Source organism: Anabrus simplex, chromosome 4 (genome assembly GCF_040414725.1).
Source record: "Anabrus simplex isolate iqAnaSimp1 chromosome 4, ASM4041472v1, whole genome shotgun sequence".
Taxonomy (NCBI): Eukaryota; Metazoa; Arthropoda; class Insecta; order Orthoptera; family Tettigoniidae; genus Anabrus; species Anabrus simplex.
Genome location: NC_090268.1, coordinates 139,515,402 through 139,541,822, shown reverse-complemented (window position 1 = coordinate 139,541,822; position 26,421 = coordinate 139,515,402). Strand labels below are relative to the sequence as shown.

Sequence of the window (26,421 nt, the reverse complement as noted above, 5' to 3'; positions counted from 1 at the left end):
GTCGGTGGATATGTTTTAAAATTTTAACTGCCACATATCATGTCGTCCATCTCGTTTCATTAGGGGCCGATGACCTTCGATGTTAGGCCCCTTTAAACAACAAGCATCATCATCAGAAGAAATCTCGACTGTCCACGAGAAAGGCTTCTTAAACAATGGCACTTTAAATTTGGAACTTTGTGATAGAACTGGAAAATGGTACGTTCATTCGCCACCAGATGGCCCCAGCATCTTCTGGCATTTTAGGAAACTAACCTAATGTATATTTGAGGATATGTTTTACTCACTGGGGCCCCGTCGCTGCTGTTGGTGGTTCTTTACTCGTTCCTGCATGCAGTATCTGCAGAGTGAGCAGCAGATTGAGATGAGTAAGATTCCCGAGAAGGCGACACCAATGATTGACCATGTCCTACGGTGAGAGAAACAAACATTAAAATTGAGAAATGATAAATTTAACCATTGCATAAATGGTTGTAGTTTTCTACCTCTACAAAATGTTTTGTAGTAGCTTCTCCTTCTTTGAACGGTTCCAGGATGATAAGTGCACGGGCAAAATGCCCACTTTCATACAGTCCATTTGCAATTACGTAATAACATACCTAAATGTTCATTTTACATGTTCTGCACATCTTTTGCATTGTCCATGTGTTGTAATATAATTTTTTTTCTGCCTATGAACTCTACGCCGCAAGTTTCAATTGGTTTTTCGTCATTCTATGAAGAAATCTTACATTTAAACTTGGGACAAGTTGAAGAAATTGTTCAAAATTATGTTAGCTGTGGAAAAATTAGTGAAAGTGAGACACATTTGAGTGGCATGTAAAACTGAATGAAGCTTTATGCTACAGAGAGCACTGGTGACAACGAATATTTTGATAATTTGTTTGTTTCTGTAACTTAAAACTAATCGGTAATTTCACTTAAATTTGTTCTTTATCCAAATTTGCATCTGAAAAGTATTGAATATTAAATATCCACACTTTCTTGGGCATAAAATGATGGTATTTCGGTAGCTTTAGCCTCTGCTCATAGACTAAATGGACCCAGATGATTATGCACGTAATAAATTCTTATAGAAATTGTACACGTGGACCAAAGAAAATGGACATTTTGCCAGCGGACATTAAACAGTGAACTTACCATCCGTGAATCTCTTTGAGCATATCTCGCCTTCTGATATAAGGCCATAATCAAATAAATAAAACACCCCCTGTGGGTGGGGGACGGACGTGAAGAATACACCCACGGTATCCCCCGCCTGTCGTAAGAGACGACTAAAAGGGGCAACCTAAGCGCGGACATGGCTTGTGGTTTGGTATCATTTATCGTACCACCTATGGAAGGGCGGGGCTGCCGTACAAGGCGACTAAAATGGTCATGCGGTCATCGGTTGTAGAACGTGGTTCATTGTGTTAGTTACTGTAGTCACGTCCTAGTTCGTGAACCATGGTCAACGGATGTCTAGCCTAGTATGTGGTCTTGAATGTCGGGATACCAGTTGCTACGGAATGGGAGTGGGCATCTCGGACATATTCTGAGTCATGGACTTCCTTGTGCTCAGGTGGCTAGGCCTATACAATCCGGTGTCCTGTCAATCGCCCTCAGTGTCAATCGTTCCCGGCGTAAAATGTGTGACAATCACTCACAGAAGGGGCCGTTCTCATTAAAGAGTATTCCTTATGGTTTTTCCCACCACTTCTCCTCACTATTTAAATCCAGCAGTGTTCTGCAGGCCAGCTACGGTGGTGATGTTGGTGATGGTGATTATGGTTTTAAGAGGAAGTACAACTAGGCACTAGTCAGACAGAAGAAAAATGTCAAGTGCCACGTAAGGCGTAAAAATGAAAGACTCTTTAGCCCTCGCAACTTAATATCTTCTGGATCAGAAAAGAACAAGAGTTGACCAAAAGAGGTTGGATAGGATATATGAAAATGAGGAGCCTGGCGCAAGAAAATGGAAGCAATGCCAGGACTCAGTTAAGGGCCCCGTTGTCCCCATCCCATGCTCCCAGGTTCAGACGCCCTGGGGCCCCATTTAGTCGCCTGCCATGGGCATTTGATAACGTGGGTGTTATCCTACCGCCCCTACCCACAGGGAGAGGCCTGCTACGAATGGGCAAAGTGTTACACTGACTGTGCGTGATCATCAGTTGTGTTTAGGACGACTAACTGACTCCCATCACACTTCATACAGGCTTTGGGCTGGCTACACTTAATATCTTTTGTATATAGGCGTGTTTAAAATCAGCTATTGGCTTCGTCAGGTACTTTGTGCTAAAATTAAGCTCCGTCAGTTTTAAGTCTTCCGGGTTTTCGTGGAACGCAGAGGGTCGAAAGAAGGTGTGGGCTTGAATGGTTCTATCTACAGTATCAAAGATTGTTTTAAAACTTTGAAATAACGCTTGTATTTCTTTTCAGAAAATCAAATGGTTAACAACAACATTCTTCACTTTGCAAAAGAACACAGAATCAGGTTGTTACGATCGCCGAATTTACAGCGTGTATTCCCTACCTTATACGTTGCTGTTCTCTTCGATCTTTCGCCGCCGCATCAAGCATTCCACTACTTCGCTCACCTGTGCTCTGTCTGCGCCATTCATCACGTGACTGACGTCATCCTCTCTACGCTTCGCTATCTCCGTTGTCGGTGCGCTGCGTGCTTACCTTGGACACGTGATGATATGTTTTTCGAACTTGCTGGCTTGTAGCCTCCTCACCTTTCTAGATTTTTCTACACCACTATATAAGTCCCACTCCACAACTCCACAATTTGAGTCTGCTTTCGTCTCGGTGTGATGGAGCACCAAAATAACCGTGCTACTTTGTGTTATGTCAATTCCATCTGGACTGTTATCTTAACACAATTTGGTGAGCAAGATTTATCATTACTTGGACATTATTTTTTTATCTGGGCCATCTGCCTATTGAACTTTTTTTTTCCGACGACTTAATACCTTGTGTTTTAAAAGCTCGTATGAAAGACTGCACTTCTACACCAACTGCGCTACGGACAATATAAAATTATTTGTAATGACTCCAGTTCTCTTTTAAGACTTATGCTATTTGTAAATTCTGTTCCACGAACCTACTACGATGGCGTAGCAGGGGGAGAGGTGATACTCCCACGTGGCGCGTCCCAGGTGGCGGATAGGGGGGTCCTAACCGGCTTGCCGGCGGACTTGAGGGAAATGAAATACCTCTCGCGGACCAAACACACTACCCCCTGCGGGTGGGGGACGCACATGTAGAATACACCCGCGGTATCCCCTGCCTGTCGTAAGAGGCGACAAAAAGGGGCGACCTTGGCGCGGACATGGATTGCGGTTTGGTATAATGTGATGGACCTCCTGTGGATGGGAGAGGCTGAATAAATCCATAGGTAATCCCTGCCTGTCGTAGAAGGCGACTTAAAGGGTCATGTGGCCATGGTCCCCTCTTTATTTTTTATTACTTTTCCGAGGGTCAGATGTAGACAAATCAAAATTTTGATGTGCGTGCTGCTTGGCGATGGAGCTCCTATGTGTGCGACTACGCTCAAAAGCCCGTGCCAGCAACCACCCAGGACGCGGCGGGTGGGAGTGTCATGTACCCGGGCAGTAGTATCCGCCTGACAACGCAGGTGCCCGCACAGCCGAATGCCAGAAGGACATATTCTTATTAATTATTTTTATTTATTTTTTCTATATTTAGTGCTCTGTACACGCTATGGGGTACATGCTATTGCGGGTGACTGGAGGAAGGGAGTCCTAGTGCTCATTGCCTCAGTCATCACGTATTAGGCATCGTTCAACACCGGACCCCGGGCAATACCTGCTACGACCAGGTGGGTATTGCCTTGGCTGCTTGGTTCGGCTACAGAGACCCCTGATCGGAGTGGGTGGCATTCGGGGAGGATGATTTCGGGCATGGCGTCGAAACAACTTCCGCCTGTCACCTCGGGTAGTTCGCTACCCAAGTCTTTAACATTTGATTCCCTAAGGGGTGCAACCCCTTGGGAACACGCGCAGCGAATTGGTCTGGGTTTCAGCTTCCCTAGGTTCCTGGTTGCTACCAGAACCGACGGGCAGGACTTCAAGCTGGTTAAATCGATACTTTTTAGTCGGCATATCGTAGGTGTATACGGTGAACTTGAGGACCTTAAGAAAATGCGCAATGGTGGTTTGCTCCTGAAGACGAGCACTGTGCTCCAAGCCGATCAGTTGCTTAAGTGCGACCACTTTGGCGACATCCCTGTCAAAGTGGAAGAGCACAAAAGCTTGAATCTGGTTCGTGGAGTTATTTTCCACCGTGATCTTATTCTGAACACCGACGATGAATTGATGGAAGACATGAAGCACCGTGGGGTGACACACGTCCGGCGTATTACGCGCAAAGTCAACGGTGAAGACGTTGCCACAGGTGCGTTCATAGTCTCCTTCAAATTGTCGGTGTTGCCAGAGAAGGTCAAGGTAACAACCTATCGTTGCGATGTGAGGCCGTACATCCCGCCTCCTATGCGACGCTATCAATGTCAGAGATTCGGACACATGGTATCACGTTGTTCGAATCAGTCAGTGTGTGGTACATGTGGGAAAGTAGCTCACGGCGCGGAGGAGTGCACACCTCCGTACAAGTGCACTAACTGCTCTGGTCTTCATTCTCCTCGGGATCGGAACTGTCCGACCTATCTGAGCGAGAAGAAGATCCAGGAGATCAAGACCCTGGATGGTCTTTCCTACCAGGAAGCTCGCCGTAAGTTTAATTCTCTGAATGCACCGGCCAAGCCACTTGACTTCTGCTTGATAGCACAGTCCCTGCCAGGTTCCACATTTTCAACAGGAACACCTTCTCAGAAGATCGCTGCGCCCAAGACAGCAGTTGCTCCTGGGAGCAACGCTGGAAAACGAACGAGCTCGATGGCGGGTGCATCCCGCCCTTCGACCACCAATATACCTGTGCCGGCTAGGAAACCTACGCCGGCACAGAAGGGGAAGAAGACAACGTCTCCTTCCCCCACGAGGTCGGCGAAAGCAGCACCTAAGCCGGCGGAGGCGGCATCGTCGACCAGGGCTGGGAAACCACCTCCCAGCCCGTCTCAACAAGAATCGACGGTGGGGAAGAAGAGCGACCTTAGCAGGTGTTCTTCCACTTCTCCTACGCCACGAACCTGCTACGCAGGCGTAGCAGGGGGAGAGGTGATACTCCCACGTGGCGCGTCCCAGGTGGCGGATAGGGGGGTCCTCACCGGCTTGCCGGCGGACTTGAGGGAAATAAAATACCTCTCGCGGACCAAACACACACACCCTGTGGGTGGGGGAGGCAGACGAATAATACACCCACGGTATCCCCTGCCTGTCGTGAGAGGCGACTAAAAGAGGCGACCAAGGGATGTTTAAATTGGAACCATGAAACTGCTTTTGATTCGTGCCATCACGCGGGGAACACCAAGGGTTGCTTTTACTTGTGCGTAGTACCACTACATTAGGTACGAATTTGGTTTGTGATTAGTAGCACACAGGAGCACCACGCGGTCGGCTTTTGCAGTACCTGTGAATAGTACCACCATATGAGCAGGACCATGGGATGATAGCTACCATGGTTCTGCCTTGCCTATGATTAGTACCCACTATATGAGGAACACCACGGGATAGGGAGAGGTCCCTGTGGTTAGTACTCTTCTGTGATGAACATCATAGGTTTGCGTTGCCTGTAAATGGCGCCGCAAAGTGGGAAAAAAAAGGTCTGTATTAAATGTCGAATTTCATAAGCTCTGAGTAGTACAATAATGTGTGGAATGCCGCAAGTCTCTGCTACTTTTGATTAGTACCGTAACAGGACAGCTACCATGGTTCTATTTTGATAGCGATAAGTACCGTTATGAGGGGCCGATAACTTCGATTTAAGACCGCCTTTTGACTGCACGCATAATCGATTCAGTGTTATGCTATAGCGGTAGTCCCTTGGTCAGTAATACGATATTGGCACGTCCGTTTATGTGACTGTGCGACATTGCGGGTCGCAACCACTGATTGTTTTAAATTCATGTCCATCCATTCATTCTTCGTTGTCACATTTTTGAATTCTGGTCAGTGGAGAATTTTAGACTTTTAATATGTCATTCCATTTCGTCTCATTTCGTACCATTAGGGGCCGATGACCTAGATGTTAGGCCCCTTTAAACAACAATCATCAATCATCAATCACTTCTCCTACGAATGGGGCTTCACGCCCTCCACCCGGAGGGCCTGATTCCACGCCAGCGGGTCTTCCTTCTAGAAGACCTGCGCGCTCCCCTCGTAGGAGGAAACCCCACCCCAAGACAACGTCGAAGAAATTGAAGGCATGCTTCACCTCGTCCACGAACCTGCTACGAAGGCGTAGCAGGGGGAGAGGTGATACTCCCACGTGGCGCGTCCCAGGTGGCGGATAGGGGGGTCCTAACCGGCTTGCCGGCGGACTTGAGGGAAATAAAATACCTCTCGCGGACCAAACACACTACCCCCTGCGGGTGGGGGACGCACATGTAGAATACACCCGCGGTACCCCCTGCCTGTCGTATGAGTCGACTAAAAGGGGTGACCTAGGCGCGGACATGGATTGCGGTTTGGTATAACGTGTTGGACCTCCTGTGGATGGGAGGGGTCGAGTACATTCACAGGTAATCCCTGCCTGTCGTAGAAGGCGACTTAAAGGGTCATGTGGCCATGGTCCCCTCTTTATTTTATTATTATTTTTCCGAGGGTCAGATGTAGACCATTCAAAATTTTGATGTGCGTGCTGCCCGGAGATGGGCCTCTTACGTGTGCGATTACGCCCAAAAGCCCGCAACTGTCCACCCAGGACCATTGCGTGGTGGGAGCGCCATGTACCTTGGCAGTGGTATCCGCCTGACAACACAGGTCCCCGCACAGCCGAATGCCAGAAGGACATATTATTATTAATTATTTTTAATTTTTTCTCTATATTTAGTGCTCTGTAAACGCTATGGGGTACATGCTATTGCGGGTGACTGGAGGAAGGGAGTCTTAGTGCTCATTGCCTCAGTCATCCCGTATTAGGCATCGTTCAACATCGGACCCCGGGCAGTACCTGCTATGCCCAGGTGGGTATTGCCTTGGCTGCTTGGTTCGGCTACAGAGACCCCTGATCGGAGTGGGTGGCATTCGGGGAGGATGCTATCGGGCATGGCTTCCAAACGAAGTCTGCTCTCTCAAGGTGGTCCCCCACCTAAGTCTTTAACTTTTGCTTCCCTGAGAGGTTCAACTCCCTGGGAACATGCGCAGCGTGAAGGAATGGGATCCAGCTTCCCTAGGTTTCTGGTCGCTACCAGAACCGATGGGCACGATTTTAAGCTGGTGAAGTCGATCCTTTTTAGTCGGCACATCGAAGGCGTCTATGGCGAACTGGAGGAACTTAAGAAAATGCGCAACGGTAGTTTGCTTTTGAAGACTCGTACAGCACTGCAAGCTGATCAGTTGCTTAAGTGCGAGCACTTTGGCGAAATCCCCGTCAAAGTGGAGGAGCATAAGTCCTTGAACCTGGTTCGCGGAGTCATCTTTCACCGCGACCTTATTTTGAACACTGACGACGAGTTGATGGAAGACATGAAGAACCGTGGCGTGACACACGCCCGGCGCATTACGCGCAAGGTCAACGGTGAAGACGTTGCCACTGGTGCCTTCATTGTCTCTTTCAAGTTGTCAGTGTTACCAGAGAAAGTCAAGGTAACAACTTATCGTTGCGATGTGAGGCCGTACATCCCGCCTCCTATGCGATGCTATCAATGCCAGCGATTCGGACATATGGTATCTCGCTGTTCGAATCAGGCTGTGTGTGGTACATGTGGACGAGTAGCTCACGGCGCGGAGGAGTGCACACCTCCATACAAGTGCACTAACTGCTCCGGTTTTCATTCTCCTCGGGATCGGAATTGTCCGACATACCTGAGTGAGAAGAAGATCCAGGAGATCAAGACCCTGGATGGTCTTTCTTACCAGCTGCGAATACACCTGCCCGTACACTCGACTATAGCTTGATAGCTCAGAGTCTTCCAGGCTCGTCATTTACGACCAAGACACCTGTCCAGACCGCTGCGCCCAAGGCGACTGTTGCTGCTCCCAGCAACGTCGCAAATAGTCAAAGCTCGAAGGGGGGGACCACCCCACCTTCGACCAACCAGAAGTCTGTGCAGGCTGGCAGTTGCCAGCCGGCACAGCAAGGGGGGAAGACCAAGTCTCCCCCCCCTAGGAGGTCGACGAAAGTCGTGCCCCAGCCGGCGGAGGCGGCATCGTCGACCAGGGCTGGGAAACCATCTCCCAGCCCGTCTAAACCTGAAAAAAGGAAGGGGAAGAAGAGCACCCGTTCTGAGCGCTCTCGGACTTCCCCTGCGAAGGAGAAGTCATGCCCCCCATCTGGGGGGGTATGAGTCTGCGCCGGGAGGCACTCCTGCTCCCAAACCTGCGCGCTCTCCTCGTAGGGGACCCCCTCGCGCCCGAAAAGTGTCGAAGTTCTGGGCGGCACCCCTGCCATCTTTTGATGACGGGATGGATGTCGCACTGTCCTCTACATCTACGGATGTAGAATTAGATAGTGTTTAGGCTAACGAGCATTTTTTCGCTTATAACCTAACACTCCTTTTATAGTCCACACTATGGCACTGTTCCAGTGGAATTGTAATGGTTATGACAGGCATCTTGCTGAGTTACGTCAGCTCATTAGTGAGTACGCAGCGAGTATAGTCTGTATTCAGGAGACCAACTTCAGACCTGGTCATCATACGGTCCTGAGAAATTTCAGCCTATACTCGACAGAACGGTACTATGCTCACCGGGCGTCCGGTGGTGTTGGGATTTTTGTACGTTCTGATACCTACAGCGAAGAGGTTCCATTAAGAACTCCCTCCGAGGCTGTAGCTGTTCGCGTTCCGCTGCCTGTCATAACAACAGTGTGTAATGTTTATTTTCCACCAGGTCACGCTCTTAACATAACTGATGTCACTGATCTTATAGATCAGCTTCCACCTCCCTTCCTCTTGTTGGGCGATTTTAACGCCCATCACCCTATCTGGGGCTCTGAGACGCCTTGCCCCAGGGGGAGATAGCTGGAAGCATTAGTTACCGAGCTGGATTTATGTATTTTAAACACGGGGGAACCAACTCACTTTAGTGTGCGTTACGGCACATATTCTCGCATAGACGTAAGTCTATGCAGCCGAACGTTGGTTCCACTGTTTCGGTGGCATACACACGATGATCTCTGTGACAGTGACCATTTTCCCATCATTCTTACTTTGATGAACCAAAAATCCGTCGAGGCTCCCCCTCGATGGATTTTGAAACATGCTGATTGGCCAAAGTACACATCATTAGCTGCCTTTAACGATGATATCAGGCAGACCGTCGGCGAGGAACTAACTTATATCACCCGCGTTATTCTTGCTGCTGCTGCGGAGTCCATTCCGTTCTATTCGGGGACTCCTCGCCGAAAGCTCGTTCCTTGGTGGAACGAAGAAATAGCAGCAGCTATCAAAGAACGCCGTCGCGCTCACAAACGTTACCGTCGACAGCCTACTGCGGCCAACTTGATTACATTCAAGAAACTCCGCGCTAAGGCGCGAGTACTTATTCGTCAAAGTAAGAAGGCTTCATGAGAGAGATATGTGTCGTCTATGACGTCACATACTCCATCATCTCAAGTGTGGACTGAGCTTCGACGTATTTCGGGTATCCATGGATCATCTTCTGTACCGGGAATTTCCATTGCAGGCCATATTGTCACTGTATCCCTCCTGATTGCTGACCATCTAGCCAGTCATTTCGCGGATGTATCTGGCTCCGGGAATTACCATCCTGATTTCCTCGCTCTGAAGCGAGAGGCAGAACGGCATCACCTTAGTTATGCCTCTCAAGCTTCAGAGGACTACAACGTGCCCTTTACGGAGTGGGAACTCCGCAGCGCCCTAGCGCTTTGCAAGGACAAGTCTCCTGGACCGGACAACATCCACAACCAGATGTTGAAACACCTTAGTGATGATAGTCTCCTATATCTCCTTCGTGTGTTCAACCGAATCTGGACAGAGGGTGATTTTCCATCTCAGTGGCGAGAGGGCATAGTTATCCCTGTCCTCAAGCCTGACAAAGATCCTAAGAATGCGGGAAGTTACAGACCGATTTGTCTTACAAATTGCCTGTGTAAGCTATTTGAGAGGATGGTAAATTGCAGACTCGTGTGGTGTCTGGAGAAACAAGGACTCTTGTCCGAGTACCAATGTGGATTTCGAGCCGCTCGCTTCACCACAGACCACTTGGTACGCCTGGAGAGCTATATCCAGGATGCGTTTCTCCGAAAACAGCACTTGGTAGCTGTCTTCTTTGACTTGGAGAAGGCCTACGACACCACCTGGCGATATGGCATCCTTTCAGTCCTGCATCAATGGAGATTCCGAGGTAACTTGCCGGTATTTATTGCGAATTTTTTGTCCCTCCGTCTATTCCGTGTCCGAGTAGGGAGGACATATTCGCAATACCACGTTCAAGAAAATGGAGTCCCACAGGGATTGGTCCTTAGTGTCACTCTGTTCGCGATTGCCATAAACGGTATTGTCGCTGCTGCTGGTCCAGCCGTAATACCGTCCCTATATGTGGATGACTTTGCTCTGCACTATAGCTCGTGCAGTATGGCAGTCGCAGAGCGACAGTTACAGCAAGCTATTAGGAGGGTGGAGAAGTGGAACTTAGAACATGGCTTTCGGTTTTCTGCCGCAAAGACCTCCGTTGTCCACTTTTGTCGTCAACGTACTCTTCACCCTCATCCTGAGCTTTATCTAGGAAATGTCTTTCTTCCAGTTGTTGACACCTACCGATTTCTTGGGCTCCTTTTTGACAGTAAATTATTGTGGGAGCCACACGTGCGGGAGCTAAAAGTGCAATGCACCAAGAGGCTTAACCTCTTGAAGTTTCTTAGCAGCACTAATTGGGGAGCTGATCGCGTGGTGCTCCTGCGATTCTATCGGGCACACATTTTATCCCGGTTAGACTACGGCAGTGCAGCATATGGCTCCGCAAGACCAAGCGTTCTTGCGAAGCTGAACAGTTTCCACCACAGCGGGGTTAGGTTGGCGACGGGAGCTTTTCGTACTAGGCCCATCGCTAGCCTGCTCGCTGAGTCTGGTGTGCCGCCTTTACACCTGAGGCGCCAGCAAATGCTTCTTTTGTATTCTGCAAATTTGCGACAGATGCCACTTCATCGGAGCTATCCCTGCGTGTTCAACAATGGCAACCGTTTGTTGTACGCTGCTCATCCTCGTGCGACGCGGCCGGTTGGGATACGCTTGGATAGCAGTTATGAATTGTTTGACGTACCTTCGATTCCTTGCCTTGTCAGACAACCACGTGGGGTACCTCCGTGGCTTGTACGACGACCTGAAATCATCCTGGATTTACACACTGGTCCGAAAGGAGCCACGGACCCTTCGATTTATCGAAGGCTCTACCTGTCCGTTGTTGGCCGCTATCCAGGTTCAGTCGTCGTTTACACGGATGGTTCAAGGACAGATACGAATGTGGGCTGTGCGTTCGTTGTCGGAAATGATCGGTTTCTTTTTGCTCTCCCGGAAACCTGTAGTGTGTACACAGCGGAGCGTTATGCTATCTGTGGAGCTCTGCGGTACGCACTGTACAATGAACGCCGACACTTTCTCGTGTGTACTGACTCCTTGAGCTCGCTCCAGTCTATTGATACCTGTTTCCCTCGGCACCCTCTGGTGCAGCGGATCCAGGGCCTGCTGGCCGGGTGTTCGGATGCCGGCACCAGAATTACGTTTGTGTGGCTCCCCAGCCACATGGGCATAGAGGGAAACGAGTTAGCAGATCAGTTTGCCAAGGAGGCAGTTACACTGCCCCCGTTGCCTTTCAAGGTTCCAGCAAGTGATATTCGCTCTCAGCTGAGACATCTGGTTATGTCTCATTGGGAGATGGAGTGGCAGGCCATCCCACTTCCCAATAAGCTGAGAGCGATAAAAGGAACAACGAAGGTATGGAGGACTTCCCTTCGGGCTTCGCGGAGGGAAGCCGTGGTATTATGTCGTCTTCGGATCGGCCACGGTATCTTGACGCACTCCCATCTACTGAAAGGAGAACCCCCTCCGGTGTGTACCTGCGGCAACCATCTTACCGTGGTACACATCCTTACGGAGTGTGTGGACCTGGTCGATCTGCGCCGTAGTCTTAACCTTCCGAGTACAATCTCCCTTATCTTGCGCGATGACGAGCAGTCAGCAGACCTCGTCATCCGCTTTATGAGGGATAGCGGTCTGTTTTATCGTGTGTGATGATGTCCTTTGTCCTAGTGTTGTTTATGACAGTTGCGCTTTTATCTCATTGACTTCATTTTAGTTTGTGTTGCGCATTTTAATGTGTTATTTTAACCTCTAAAGTAAATTATGTGTTAATATCTGTACTACTGGGCAATGCCTTATTCCTTCGTTTTCCTGTACTTTCTCTTCTTTTATGAGAACATAAGGCATTGCGTATTAGATCCACTGATTGTTTTAATCTCACACTCATTTTTGTTCATCACCACTCTTTTTTAACTCTAGTCAGTGGATACGTTTTAAAATTTTAACTTCATGTCTCATGTCATTCATTTCGTTCCATTAGGGGCCGATGACCTTCGATGTTAGGCCCCTTAAAACAACAAGCATCATCATCATCAGCTTCACCTCGTCTAGTGACGGGGAGATGCACGTGGTGCATGAATCTCCATCTTCCGATGGGGATGTGAGTGTAGGTTAGGTTAGGTGGCATTACGCTGCTCCTAACCTAAACCATAATAGTCCACACTTACATTATGGCACTGTTACAATGGAATTGTAACCGTTATGATAGGCATCTTGCCGAGTTGCGCCAGCTCATTAGGGAGTTTTCGGCGAGTATAGTCTGTATTCGGGAAACAAATTTCCGACCAGGTCATCATACGGTACTGAGAAATTTTCGACTATACTCGACAGAACGACATTATGCTCACCAGGCTTCCGGTGGCGTTGGCATTTTTGTCCGTTCTGATACCTACAGCGAGGAGGTTGCAATAAAACCCCGCTGGAGGCTGTAGCTGTACGCGTACCGCTGCCTGTCATAACCACAGTGTGTAATGTTTATTTTCCACCAGGTGAGGCTCTTAACATCAATGATGTCACTGATCTTCTACATCAGCTTCCACCTCCCTTCCTCTTGTTGGACGATTTCAACGCCCATCACCCCATCTGGGGCTCCGAGTCGCCTTGCCCCCGGGGAAGAGAGCTGGAAACATTAGTAACAGAGCTGGATTTATGTATTTTGAACACAGGGGAACCAACACACTTCAGTGTACGTTACGGCACATATTCTCGCATAGACGTAAGTCTGTGCAGCCGAACGTTGGTTCCGCTGTTTCGGTGGAACACACACGATGATCTTTGTGGCAGTGACCATTTTCCCATAATTCTTACTTTGCTGAACCACAAATCCGTCGAGGCTCCCCCTCGATGGATTTTTAAACATGCTGATTGGCCAAAGTACACATCATTAGCTGTCTTTAACGACAAAATCAGGCGAACCGTCGGCGAGGAAATAACTTACATCACCCAGGTTATTCTTGCTGCTGCTGAGGAGTCCATTCCGTTCTATTCGGGGACTCCTCGCCGAAAGCTAGTTCCTTGGTGGAACGAAGACATAGCAGCAGCTATCAAAGAACGCCGTCGCGCTCGCAAACATTACCATAGACAGCCCACTGCGGCCAACTTGGCAACATTCAAGAAACTCCGCGCTAAGGCGCGAGTTCTTATTCGCCAAAGTAAGAAGGCTTCATGGGAGAGATATGTGTCGTCTATGACGTCACATACTCCATCATCTCAAGTGTGGACTAATCTTCGACGTATTTCGGGTATCCAAGGATCATCTTCTGTACCAGGAATTTCCATTGCAGGCAACATCGTCACTGAACCCCTCCTGATTGCTGACCATCTCGCTGGTCATTTCGCGAATGGATCTGGCTCCAGGACTTAACCATCCTGATTTCCTTGCTCCGAAGCGGGAGGCGGAACGTTCTCACCTTAGTTTTGCCTCTCAAGCTTCAGAGGACTACAACCTGCCCTTTACGGAGTGGGAACTCCGCAGCTCCCTAGCGCTTTGCAAGGACACGTCTCCTGGACCGGACAACATCCATAACCAGATGTTGAAACATATTAGTGATGATAGTTTACTATATCTCCTTCGTGTGTTCAACCGAATCTGGATGGAGGGTGATTTTCCGTCTCAGTGGCGAGAGGGCATAGTTATTCCTGTGCTCAAGCCTGACAAAGATCCTAAGTATGCAGGAAGTTACCGACCGATTTGCCTTACAAACTGCCTGTGTAAGCTGTTTGAGAGGATGGTTAATCGCCGACTTGTGTGGTGTCTGGAGAAACAAGGACTCTTGTCCGAGTACCAATGTGGATTTCGAGCCGCTCGATCCACCACTGACCACTTTGTACGGCTGGAAAGCTCTATCCAGGATGTGTTTCTCCGCAAACAGCACTTGGTGGCTGTTTTCTTTGACTTAGAGAAGGCTTATGACACCACCTGGCGATATGGTATCCTTTCAGGCCTGCATCAATGGAAATTCCGAGGTAACTTGCCGGCGTTTATTGCGAATTTCTTGTCCCTCCGTCTATTCCGTGTCCGATTAGGGAGGACATATTCGCAATACCACGTACAAGAAAATGGAGTCCCACAGGGATCGGTCCTTAGTGTCACTCTGTTCGCGATTGCCATCAACGGTATTGTTGGTGCTGCTGGTCCAGCAGTTATACCGTCGCTATATGTGGACGATTTTGCTCTGCACTATAGCTCGCGTAATATGGCTGTCGCAGAGCGACAACTACAACACGCTATTAGGACGGTAGAGCAGTGGACCTTAGAACATGGCTTTCGGTTTTCTGCCGCAAGGACCTCTGTTGTCCACTTTTGTCGTCAACGTACTCTTCACCCTCATCCTGCGCTTTATCTAGGAAATGTCGTTATTCCAGTTGTTGACACTTACCGATTTCTTGGGCTCCTTTTTGACAGTAAATTATCGTGGGAGCCACACGTGCGGCAGTTAAAAGTGCAATGCACTAGGAAGCTTAATATCCTTAAGTTTCTTAGCAGCACTTCTTGGGGGGCTGACCGCATGGTGCTCCTGCGATTCTATCGGGCACACATTTTATCCGGGTTAGACTACGGCAGTGCAGCATATGGCTCAGCAAGACCAAGCGTTCTTGCGAAGCTGAACAGTATCCACCACAGCGGGGTTAGGTTGGCGACGGGAGCTTTTCGTACAAGCCCCATCGCTAGCCTGCTCGCTGAGTCTGGTGTGCCGCCTTTACACCTGAGGCGCCAGCAACTTCTACTTACATATGCTGCAAATTTGCGACAGATGCCACTTCACCCAAGCTATCCTTGCGTGTTCAACAATGGCAACCGTTTGCTGTACGCTGCTCGTCCTCGAGCGACGCGGCCGGTTCGGATACGCTTGGATAGCATTTCCGAATTGTTTGACGTACCTTCGGTTCCTTGCCTTGTCAGACAACCAAGTGGGGTACCTCCATGGTTCGTACGCCGACCTGAAGTAATCCTGGTTCTGCGCACTGGCCCAAAGGAAAACACGGACCCTTCGATTTATCGGAGGCTCTTCCTGTCCGTTGTTGGCCGCTATCCAGGTTCAGTCGTCGTCTACACGGATGGTTCAAGGACAGATACGGAGGTGGGCTGTGCGTTCGTTGTTAACAATGATAGGTTCCTTTTTGCTCTTCCGGCAACCTGTAATGTGTACACAGAAGAGCTCTATGCTATCTGTGAGGCTCTGCGGTACGCACTGTACAATGAGCGCCGACACTTTCTTCTGTGTACCGACTCCTTGAGTTCGCTCCAGTCTATAGATACCTGTTTCCCTCGGCACCCTCTGGTGCAGCGGATCCAGGACCTGCTGGCCGGGTGTTCGGATGCCGGCACCAGAAATTCGTTTGTGTGGCTCCCCAGCCACATGGGCTTAGAGGGAAACGAGTTAGCAGATCAGGCTGCCAAGGAGGCGGTTACACTGCCCCCGTTGCCTTTCAAGGTTCCAGCATGTGATATTCGCTCTCAGCTGAGACATCTGGTTATGTCTCATTGGGAGATGGAGTGGCAGGCCATCCCACTTCCCAATAAGCTGAGTGCGATAGAAGGAACAACGAAGGTATGGAGGACTTCCCTTCGGTCTTCGCGGAGAGGAGCCGTGGTATTATGTCGCCTTCGGATCGGCCACGGTATCTTGACTCACTCGCATCTTTTGAAAGGAGAACCCCCTCCGGTGTGTACCTGCGGCGACCATCTTACCGTGGTGCACATCCTTACGGAGTGTGTGGACCTGGTTGATCTGCGCCGTAGTCTTAACCTGCCGAGTACTATCTCCCTTATCTTGCGTGATGACGAGCAGTCAGCAGACCTCGTCGTCCGCTTTATGAGGGATAGTGGACTGTTTTCTCGTTTGTGATGCTGTCCTTTGTCTTAGTGTGTTTTGTGTCACTTTCGCTTTTATCCTATTGACTTAATTTTAGTTCGTGTTGCGTATTTTAATGATTTAGTTAAACGTCTCTCGTAAATTATGTACTACCAGGCAATGCCTTATTCTTTTGTTTTCCCTTAGATTCTCTTATTTTATTAGAAAATAAGGCATTGCGTATTAGATCCACTGATTGTTTTAATCTCACCCTCATTTTTCTCCATCATTTTTTTTTTGAACTCTAGTCAGTGGATATGTTTTTAAAAATTTTAACATCATCTCTCATGTCGTTTATCTCGTTCCATTAGGGGCCGATGACCTTCGATGTTAGGCCCCTTTAAACATCAAGCATCATCATCATCAGTATCCACCACAGCGGGGTTATGTTAGCGACGGGAGCCCCATCGCTAGGCTGCTCGCTGAGTCTGGTGTGCCGCCTTTACACCTGAGGCGCCAGCAACTCGTACTTACGTATGCTGCAAATTTGCGACAGATGCCACTTCATCCGAGCTATCCCTGCGTGTTCAACAATGGCAACCGTTTGTTGTACGCTGCTTATCCTCGTGCGGCGCGGCCGGTTGGGATACGCTTGGATAGCAGTAATGAATTGTTTGACGTTCCTTCGATTCCTTGTCAGACAACCAAGTGGGGTACCTCCGTGGGTTGTACGACGACCTTAAATCATCCTGGATTTGCACACTGGCCCGAAAGGAGACACGGACCCTTCGATTTATCGGAGGCTCTTCCTGTCCGTTGTTGGCCGCTATCCAGGTTCAGTCGTCGTCTACACGGATGGTTCAAGGACAGATACGAAGGTGGGCTGTGCGTTCGTTGTTAACAATGATAGGTTCCTTTTTGCTCTTCCGGCAACCTGTAGTGTGTACACAGAAGAGCTCTATGCTATCTGTGAGGCTCTGCGGTACGCACTGTACAATGAGCGCCGACACTTTCTTCTGTGTACCGACTCCTTGAGTTCGCTCCAGTCTATAGATACTTGTTTCCCTCGGCACCCTTTGGTGCAGCGGATCCAGGACCTGCTGGCCGGGTGTTCGGATGCCGGCACCAGAAATTCGTTTGTGTGGCTCCCCAGCCACATGGGCTTAGAGGGAAACGAGTTAGCAGATCAGGCTGCCAAGGAGGCGGTTACACTGCCCCCGTTGCCTTTCAAGGTTCCAGCATGTGATATTCGCTCTCAGCTGAGACATCTGGTTATGTCTCATTGGGAGATGGAGTGGCAGGCCATCCCACTTCCCAATAAGCTGAGTGCGATAGAAGGAACAACGAAGGTATGGAGGACTTCCCTTCGGGCTTCGCGGAGAGGAGCCGTGGTATTATGTCGCCTTCGGATCGGCCACGGTATCTTGACTCACTCGCATCTTTTGAAAGGAGAACCCCCTCCGGTGTGTACCTGCGGCGACCATCTTACCGTGGTGCACATCCTTACGGAGTGTGTGGACCTGGTTGATCTGCGCCGTAGTCTTAACCTGCCGAGTACTATCTCCCTTATCTTGCGTGATGACGAGCAGTCAGCAGACCTCGTCGTCCGCTTTATGAGGGATAGTGGACTGTTTTATCGTGTGTGATGATGTCCTTTGTCCTAGTGTTGCTTATGTCAGTTGCGCATTTATCTCATTGACTTCATTTTAGTTTGTGTTGTGCATTTTAATGTGTTATTTTAACGTCTAACGTATATTATGTGTTAATATCTGTACTACTGGGCAATGCCTTATTCCTTCGTTTTCCTGTATTTTCTCTTATTTTAATAGCACAGAAGGCATTGCGTATTAGATCCTCTGAATTTTAATCTCACCCTCATTTTTCTTCATCACCATTCTTTTTTAACTCTAGTCAGTGGATACTTTTTAAAATTTTAACTTCATGTCTCATGTCATTCATTTCGTTCCATTAGGGGCCGATGACCTTCGATGTTAGGCCCCTTAAAACAACAAGCATCATCATCATCATTTTATATTTTTATTTTATTTTATTTTGGTCAGTGGATGAATTTGAATTTTTTGTTCATTCATTTCATACCATTAGGGGCCGATGACCTCGATGTTAGGCCCCTTTAAACAACAAGAATCATCATCATCAGTACGGCGACCTGAAATAATCGTGGACTTGCACATTGGCCCGATGGAAAACACAGTCCCTTCGATTTATCGGAGGCTCTTCCTGTGCGTTGTTGGCCGATATCCAGGTTCTGTCGTCTACACAGATGGTTCAAGGACAGAATCGAAGGTGGGCTGTGCGTTCGTTGTCGACAATGATAGGTTTCTTTTGCTCTCCCGGAAACCTGTAGTGTGTACACAGCAGAGCTCTATGCTATCGGTTAAGCTGTGCGTTACGCACTGTCTAATGAGCGCCGACACTTTCTTCTGTGCACTGACTCCTTGAATTCGCTCCAGTCTCTTGATACTTGTTTCCCTAGGCACCTTCTGGTGCAGCGGGTCCAGGACCTGCTGGCCAGGTGTTGTATGCCGGCACCAGCATCACGTTTCTGTGGCTCCCAAGCCACATGGGTGCAGAGGGACATGAATTAGCAGATCAGGCTGCCAAGGAGGCAGTTACACTGGCCCCGTTGCCTTTCAAGTTTCCCGCAAGTGATATTCGCACTCAGCTGAGACATCTGGTAATGTCCCATTGGGAGAAGGAGTGGCAGGCCATTCCACTTCCAAATAAGCTGAGAGCGATGAAAGGAACAAGGAAGGTATGGAGGACTTCCCTTCGTTATTCGCGGAGGGAAGCAGTGGTATTATGTCGTCTTCGGATCGCCTATAGTATCCTGACTCACTCGCACCTTTTGAAAGTAGAAACCCCTTTGGTGTGTACCTTCGGCGACCACCTTACCGTGGTACTTTTCCTTACGGGGTGTATGGACCTGGTCGACCTTCGCCGTCCACGAATCCACGAACCTGCTACGCAGGCGTAGCAGGGGGAGAGGTGATACTCCCACGTGGCGCGTCCCAGGTGGCGGATAGGGGGGTCCTAACCGGCTTACCGGCGGACTTGAGGGAAATAAAATACCTCTCGCGGACCAAACACACACCCCCTGTGGGTGGGGGAGGCTGACGAATAATACACCCACGGTATCCCCTGCCTGTCGTGCGAGGCGACTAAAAGGGGCGACCAAGGGATGAATGAATTAGAACCATGCAACTACTTTTGATTCGTACCATCATGCGGGGAACACCATGGGTTGCATGTACTTGCGAGTAGTATCACTAATATGGTACGAAATATGTTTGTGATTCGTTGCAGTAAAAAGCCTGGCCTGGTGGATTCCAGTACCCGTGCGTTGTACCCATGTGGGCAACACCGCGGGTCTGGGCGTAGCCTGTGAGTTGTACCACTATATGAGCGACACCGTGGGTCTGCGTTGCCTGTGATTAGTACTCACTATGTGCGGAACACCACGGGGCCCTTGGGACCGGCACCCGTGACTAGTACCATAGGTGAGGAAACTCATCGGTTTGCGTTGGCTGTAAGTGACGCCATTGTGTGCGAAACACCATAGGTCTGCGTTACCTGTACGAAGTACAATACTTGTGAGTAGTACTATCTTTTGTGGAACACCGTGAGTCTTCGCTACTTCTGATTAATACCCCAACATGACACATACCATGGTTCTATTTTGCTCGCGACATGTACCATTCTATGGGGCCTTAGACGTGGATTCTGCACCCCCTTTAGACACCAAGCATCATTGTGCTTTATAAGTGGTACCTTGGTCGGTAATACTGTTATTTTCGTTCTCTATTGAATCCGATCCACTGGTTTTTGTTTTTGTTTGTTTTGTGTTTTGTTGGGTTCCTGTCCATCCATTCATTCTTCATGACATTTTTTATTTTTATTTTGGTCAGTGGATGCCTTTGTAATTTTTGTTCTTTCATTTCGTACCATTAGGGGCCGATGACCTTCGCTGTTAGGCCCCTTAAAACAACAAGCATCATCATCATCACCGTCCACGAATCTGCTACGCAGGCGCAGCAGGGGGGGGGGGGAAGTGATACTCCCAGGTGGCGGATAGTGGGGTCCTAACCGGCTTGCCGGCGGAGTTGAGGGAAAGAAAATACCTCTCGCGGACCAAACACACACCCTCTGTGGGTGGGGGAGGCAGACGAAGAATTCACCCATGGTATCCCCTGCTTGCTGTAAGAGGCTACTAAAAGCGGTGACCAAGGGATGATGGGATTAGAACCATGAAACTACTTGTAATTAGTATCATCACGCAAGGAACACGATGGGTTGCATTTACTTGCGCGTGGTACCTCTCTGTTAGGTACGCAATAGGTTTGTGATTAGTAGCGACAGTGTGTGAATCAGGATGGGGGTCCTGCAGTACCTGTGATTTGTACCCCTATATGAACGACACCATGGGATTAGCGACACCGTGGTTCTGCCTTACCTATGCTCAGTTCCCACAATGTGAGGAATTCCACGGGATAATACGGATCCCTGTGGTTAGTCCACTTATGTGAGGAACGCCATAGGTTTGCGTTACCTGCATGTAGGGCCGCAATGTGCGAAACCCCATAAGTCTGTGTTACATGTGCGCATTACACTACCTGTGAATTGTACCATAATGTGTGGAATACCGCGAATCTCCGCTACTTTTGATTAGTACCGCAACATTACACATAGCACGGTTCTACTTTCCTAGCGATAAATACCATTATGAGGGGTGATGACCTGGATTTTGGACCCGTTTCGACAATACGCACAATCGATTCAACATCGTACTATAGAAGCAGTCCCTTGGTCGGTAATACGATTGTTTTGTGCCAGCTTCTGTGCATGTGAGGCACTGTGGGTCGGATCCACTGATCGTTTTAAATTCATACCCGTCCATCCAATCATTCTTCGTCCTCATGCTTTGAATTCTGGTCAGTGGAGGATTTTGGAATTTTAAGTTGTCATTTCATTTCGTGCCATTAGGGGCCGATGTTTTTATGTTAGGCCCCTTTAAACAACAAACATCAATCAATCAATCAATCAATCTTCGCCGTAGTCTTAACCTCCCGAGTGCAATCTCCCTTATCTTGCGTGATAACGGGCAGTCAGCAGACCTCGTCTTCCGCTTTGTGAGGGATAGTGGTCTGTTTTATCGTGTCTAATGATGCCCTTTGTCCTATTGTATTTGTGTCAATTGCGCTTTTATCCCATTGACTTCATTTTATTTTGTGTTGCGTATTTTAATAGTTATTTTAACGTCTAATGTAAATTATGTACATATATCTGCACTGCCAGGCAATGCCTTATTCCATTTTTCCCCCTGTATATTCTCTTAATAGAAAATAAGGCATTGCGAGTTAGATCCACTGATTATTATAATCTCGTACTCATTTTCTCATCACCATTTTTTAAAACTCTTGTCAGTGGATACATTTTAAAATTTTAAGTATCATGTCGTCCATCTCTTTCCATTAGGGGCCGATGACCTTTCATGTTAGGCCCCTTAAAACAACAAGCATCATCATCAGCATCCGAATCCTTTTGCTCGCTACAGGTTATTAATACTTGTTTACCTCGGCACCCTCTGGATCCAGGACCTGCTGCCGGGTGTTCGGATTCCGGCACTGGAATCACGTTTATGTGGCTCCCAACCACACGTGTGTAGAGGGAAACGGTTTAGCCCCCTTTGCCTTACAAGTCTCCAGCACGTGATATTCGCTCTCAGCTGAGACATCTGGTTATATCCCATTGGGAGATTGAGTGGCAGGTCACTCCTCTTCCAAATAAGCTGAGAGCGATAATTGGTACAACGAAGGTGTGAGGACTTCCCTTTGGGCCTCTCGGAGGGAAGCAGTGTTAATTTGTCTTCTGATCGACCACGGTATATTAACGCACTCCTATCTATCGAAAGCAGAACATCCTCCGGTATGTTCTTGCGGCGATCATCTTACCGTGGTGCACATCCTTACGGAGTGCGTGGACCTGGTCGGTCTTCTCCGTGGTCTAAATCTGCCGAGTACCATCTCCGTCATCCTGCGCGATGACGAGCAGTCAGCAGATCTCTTGTTCCGTTTTACGAGGAATAGTGGTCTTTTATATAGTGTGCAATAGTGCCCTTTGTCTTAGTCTATTTTGTGTTGACTGCACTTTTATACCTTTGACTGTATTTCAGTTCGTGTTTGCGTATTTTAATGTTATTTTAACTCCTGACATGAATTATATATATACTAGCTGACGTACCCGTGCTTCGCTATGGGATTCTCAGAAAGACTGACTTTGTGGTTTTTCTAACTGAAATCAACATAGGTCATTACAAAAACGTAAGTATGAATGTAGCGATTAAAAGCAATGCTATCATATAAAATACTCGATCAAATGGAAAGCCGCACGTTTTATCACTTTTAACGAACAGTGCTGCGGTTAGATTGCGGTGCCAATCTAATAGTCCAAAGTTCCAGAGCTGGGATGACCAGGCCGCAGATTGCCATGAACACTCATCTGTCATTATTCTGCTAAATATGCACACTGTTCATTCCAATCAGTACCGCAGAGTAGGGATTGAATAGCCCGATTGCTATGATGATCCAGTGTGTTACGTACCAGTAGTATCAGAAAATTTATAAACCAGGGGAATGGCATGCTAAAGAAGAAAGTTATCTAACTCACCAGCTACTTCCCATCAATATTCAGGCAGGCTGTTACACTCTGTCCGACTGGGCGAGTTGACCGTATGGTTAGCAGTGCGCAGCTGTGAGCTTGCATCCGAGAGATAGCGGATTCGAACCCCATTGTCGCCAGCGCTGATGATGGTATTCCGTGGTTTCCCACCTTCACACCAGTCAAATGTTGGGCCTGTACCTTAATTAAGGCCTAAGTCACTCCTAGCCCTTTCCTATCCCATCGTCGCCATAAAACCCATCTATGTCGGTGCTACGGAAATCAAATAAAAAATACTCTGTACGCAGCAGTAATCCTATCTACCGGAGATGAGGGGCAACAGAAGACACAAAGCACATCACGACAAACAATGGTCAGTGTAATGTTATTGTTGATCAGTGTTATGAGCTTTCTATATTGTAGGCCTACACATTTAGTTTTCTTTCGACTCTGTGATTTGTAAAATATTTTATACCGTAAACTGTAGTTTCTTATTCTCCGACTTTACATACCGATTTTCATTAAATACTGTTTACCCATTTTCTCGTTACTCGGCGCTGATATGGACTTAGTAACAAAAATTCAAATTTATGAATATCTTGGTGATCATAGCCAGTACGGTAACAATGTATAAGACATGAATAATAGGAAATTTAATACTATATAACCTTAGTTATCTAGCATTCATCGACTACACTTCTAATAAGAAATATTTGAGAATTACATTTTAGGCCTTCCCCTAAACTACCATTTTTCTCAGCGTGAACACAATTGAAAGCCTAGATTGTAGCAATTTATTCCCCAGCTTTGCATACCCATTTTCTTTAAAATACGACCACTAATAACATAAATAGTTGAAAATTCAATTTTAGGCCTTCCCCGAAACTACCATTTTACTCAGCGTGAGTAAAATTATTTATAGCCTAGATTGTAGCGGCTCATCCCCCGACTTCACATACCGATTTTCATTAGACCACTAATAACATAAATAGTTGAGAATTCAATTTTAGGCCTTCCCCTAAACTACCATTTCACTCAGCGTGAGTAAAATGATTTATAGCCTAGATTGTAGAGGCTCATCCCCCGACTTCACATACCGATTTTCATTAAATTCTCTTCAGCCGTTTTCTCGTGATGCGTGTACATACATACATACAGACAGACAGACAGACAGACAGACAGAAATTACGGAAAAAAAGGGCATTTTCTTGTTACTGTGGACATGACTGATACAGAAATACCATTATTTTCAAATTCTGAGCAATGTACAGACAAAACTCTTATTTTATATATAGATGTACTTCCAGGCAACGCCTTATTCCATTATCACCTCTATTTTCTCTACTTTTATTAGAATATAAGTCATTACGAATTAGATCCACTGATTGTTTTAATCTTATAATCATTTTTCATCACCATTTATTTTTAACACTAGTCAATGGATATATTTCAATCTTTTAATTATCATCTCATGTAGTCCATTTCGTAAAATTAGAGACCGATGACCTCAAAATTTAGGCCCCCTTAAACACAAGCATATTCCTCATCATCATCAACATCATCATCATCATCTTCATTCACTGAAGAAAGTGGAAATTGCAACACCCAGAAGGAGTGGTGCTACATTGCTGCAACTTAACATGCAGGACGAGTGTTCTGTTGTGATTCGATGATTACAATTTCAGGTCTCTCTGACCGCAAGTTTGGACAACAATCAATACAGGATGTGCCCACCACGAGCTGCAATACATTGATGAATTCGTTGGAGCATGGAGTCAATAAGGCCCTGGATCGTTTCCTGAGGAATTGTGGCCCATGCTTGCTGCACTGCACGGGCCAGTTGTTTCAGAGATGTGGGTGGCCGGGGACGGTCGGCCAGTTGTCGACCCATCATGTCCCACACATGCTCAATAGGACTGAGATCCGGGGATCTGGCGGGCCATTCTAAGGTTGTGATGTGGAGAGCTTCTCTGGAGATGGGTGCAGTGTGAACCCGGGCATTGTCCTGCTGAAACACCCCATTAGCAATTTTCGCCATCATAGGGACAACCACTGGATTGAGTACCCTATCAACGTACTGTCGAGCAGTCATAGTGCCCTCAACAAGCACTAATTATGATTTCACATTAAAGCCAATAGCTCCGCAGACCATAATGCTTGGTGCTGGCCCTGTGTGCCTCTCGACAATAAGATCTGGGCGGCCCCTCTCCCCGGTACGTCGGCGCACACGATTCCGGCGATCACTGCGGGCAAGACAGAAGCGCAATTCATCACTAAAGACGACCCTATGCCACGAACCTGCTACGCAGGCGTAGCAGGGGGAGAGGTAATACTCCCACGTGGCGCGTCCCAGGTGGCGGTTAGGGGGGTCCTAACCGGCTTGCCGGCGGACTTGAAGGAAATAAAATACCTCTCGCGGACCAAACACACACCCCCTGTGGGTGGGGGAGGCTGACGAATAATACACCCACGGTATCCCCTGCCTGTCGTGAGAGGCGACTAAAAGGGGCGACCAAGGGATGATTGAATTAGAACCATGAAACTACTTTTGATCCGTACCATCACGCGGGGAACACAATGGGTTGCCTGTACTTGCGAGTTGTACCACTATGTTCGGTACGAAATGGGTTTGTGTTTAGTAGTAGTCATGAGCGTGGCCTGGGGGTTTCCAGTACCCGTGCGTCGTACCCATGTGAGCATCACCGCGGGTCTGGGCGTAGCCTGTGAGTTGTACCACTATATGAGCGACACCGTGGGTCTGCGTTGCCTTTGATTAGTATCCACTCTGTGAGGAACACCACGGGGCCCGTGGGACCGGCATCCGTGCCTAGTACACCTAGGTGAGGAAACTCATTGGTTTGCGTTGGTTATGAGTGGCGCCATTGTGTGAGAAACACCATAGGTCTGCGTTACCTGTACGAAGTACAATACTTGTGAGTAGTACCGTCTTGTATGGAACACCGTGAGTTTTGCTACTTTTGATTAGTACCCCAACATGCCAATACCATGTTTCTACTTTACTCGCGGCATGTACCATTCTGTGGGGCCTTAGACATGGATTTTGCACCCCTTTCGACATCAAGCATCATCGTGCTTTATGAGTGGTCCCTTGGTCAGTAATCAATTATGTATGATCTTTGTTTGAGTCTGATCCACTGTTTTTTGGTTGTTTGTTTCCTTTTTTTTGTTTTTGATTGTTGGGTTCATGTCCATCCATTCATTCTTCATGACGACATTATTATTATTTTTGGTCAGTGGATGAATTTGACATTTTTGTTCTTTCATTTCGTACCATTA

The 26,421-nt window shown here is 47.9% G+C and overlaps 1 protein-coding gene across 1 annotated transcript in view; it reads right to left on the bottom strand.

The window, feature by feature from the left end:
• Positions 1 to 26,421, bottom strand: part of LOC136872504 (uncharacterized) — a 122,715-nt gene that overhangs the window by 45,492 nt on the left and 50,802 nt on the right. The window contains exon 3 of the mRNA XM_068227365.1: positions 288 to 409. Coding sequence (XP_068083466.1) covers positions 288 to 409 — 122 coding nt within the window. The remainder of the gene's footprint in view (positions 1 to 287; positions 410 to 26,421) is intronic.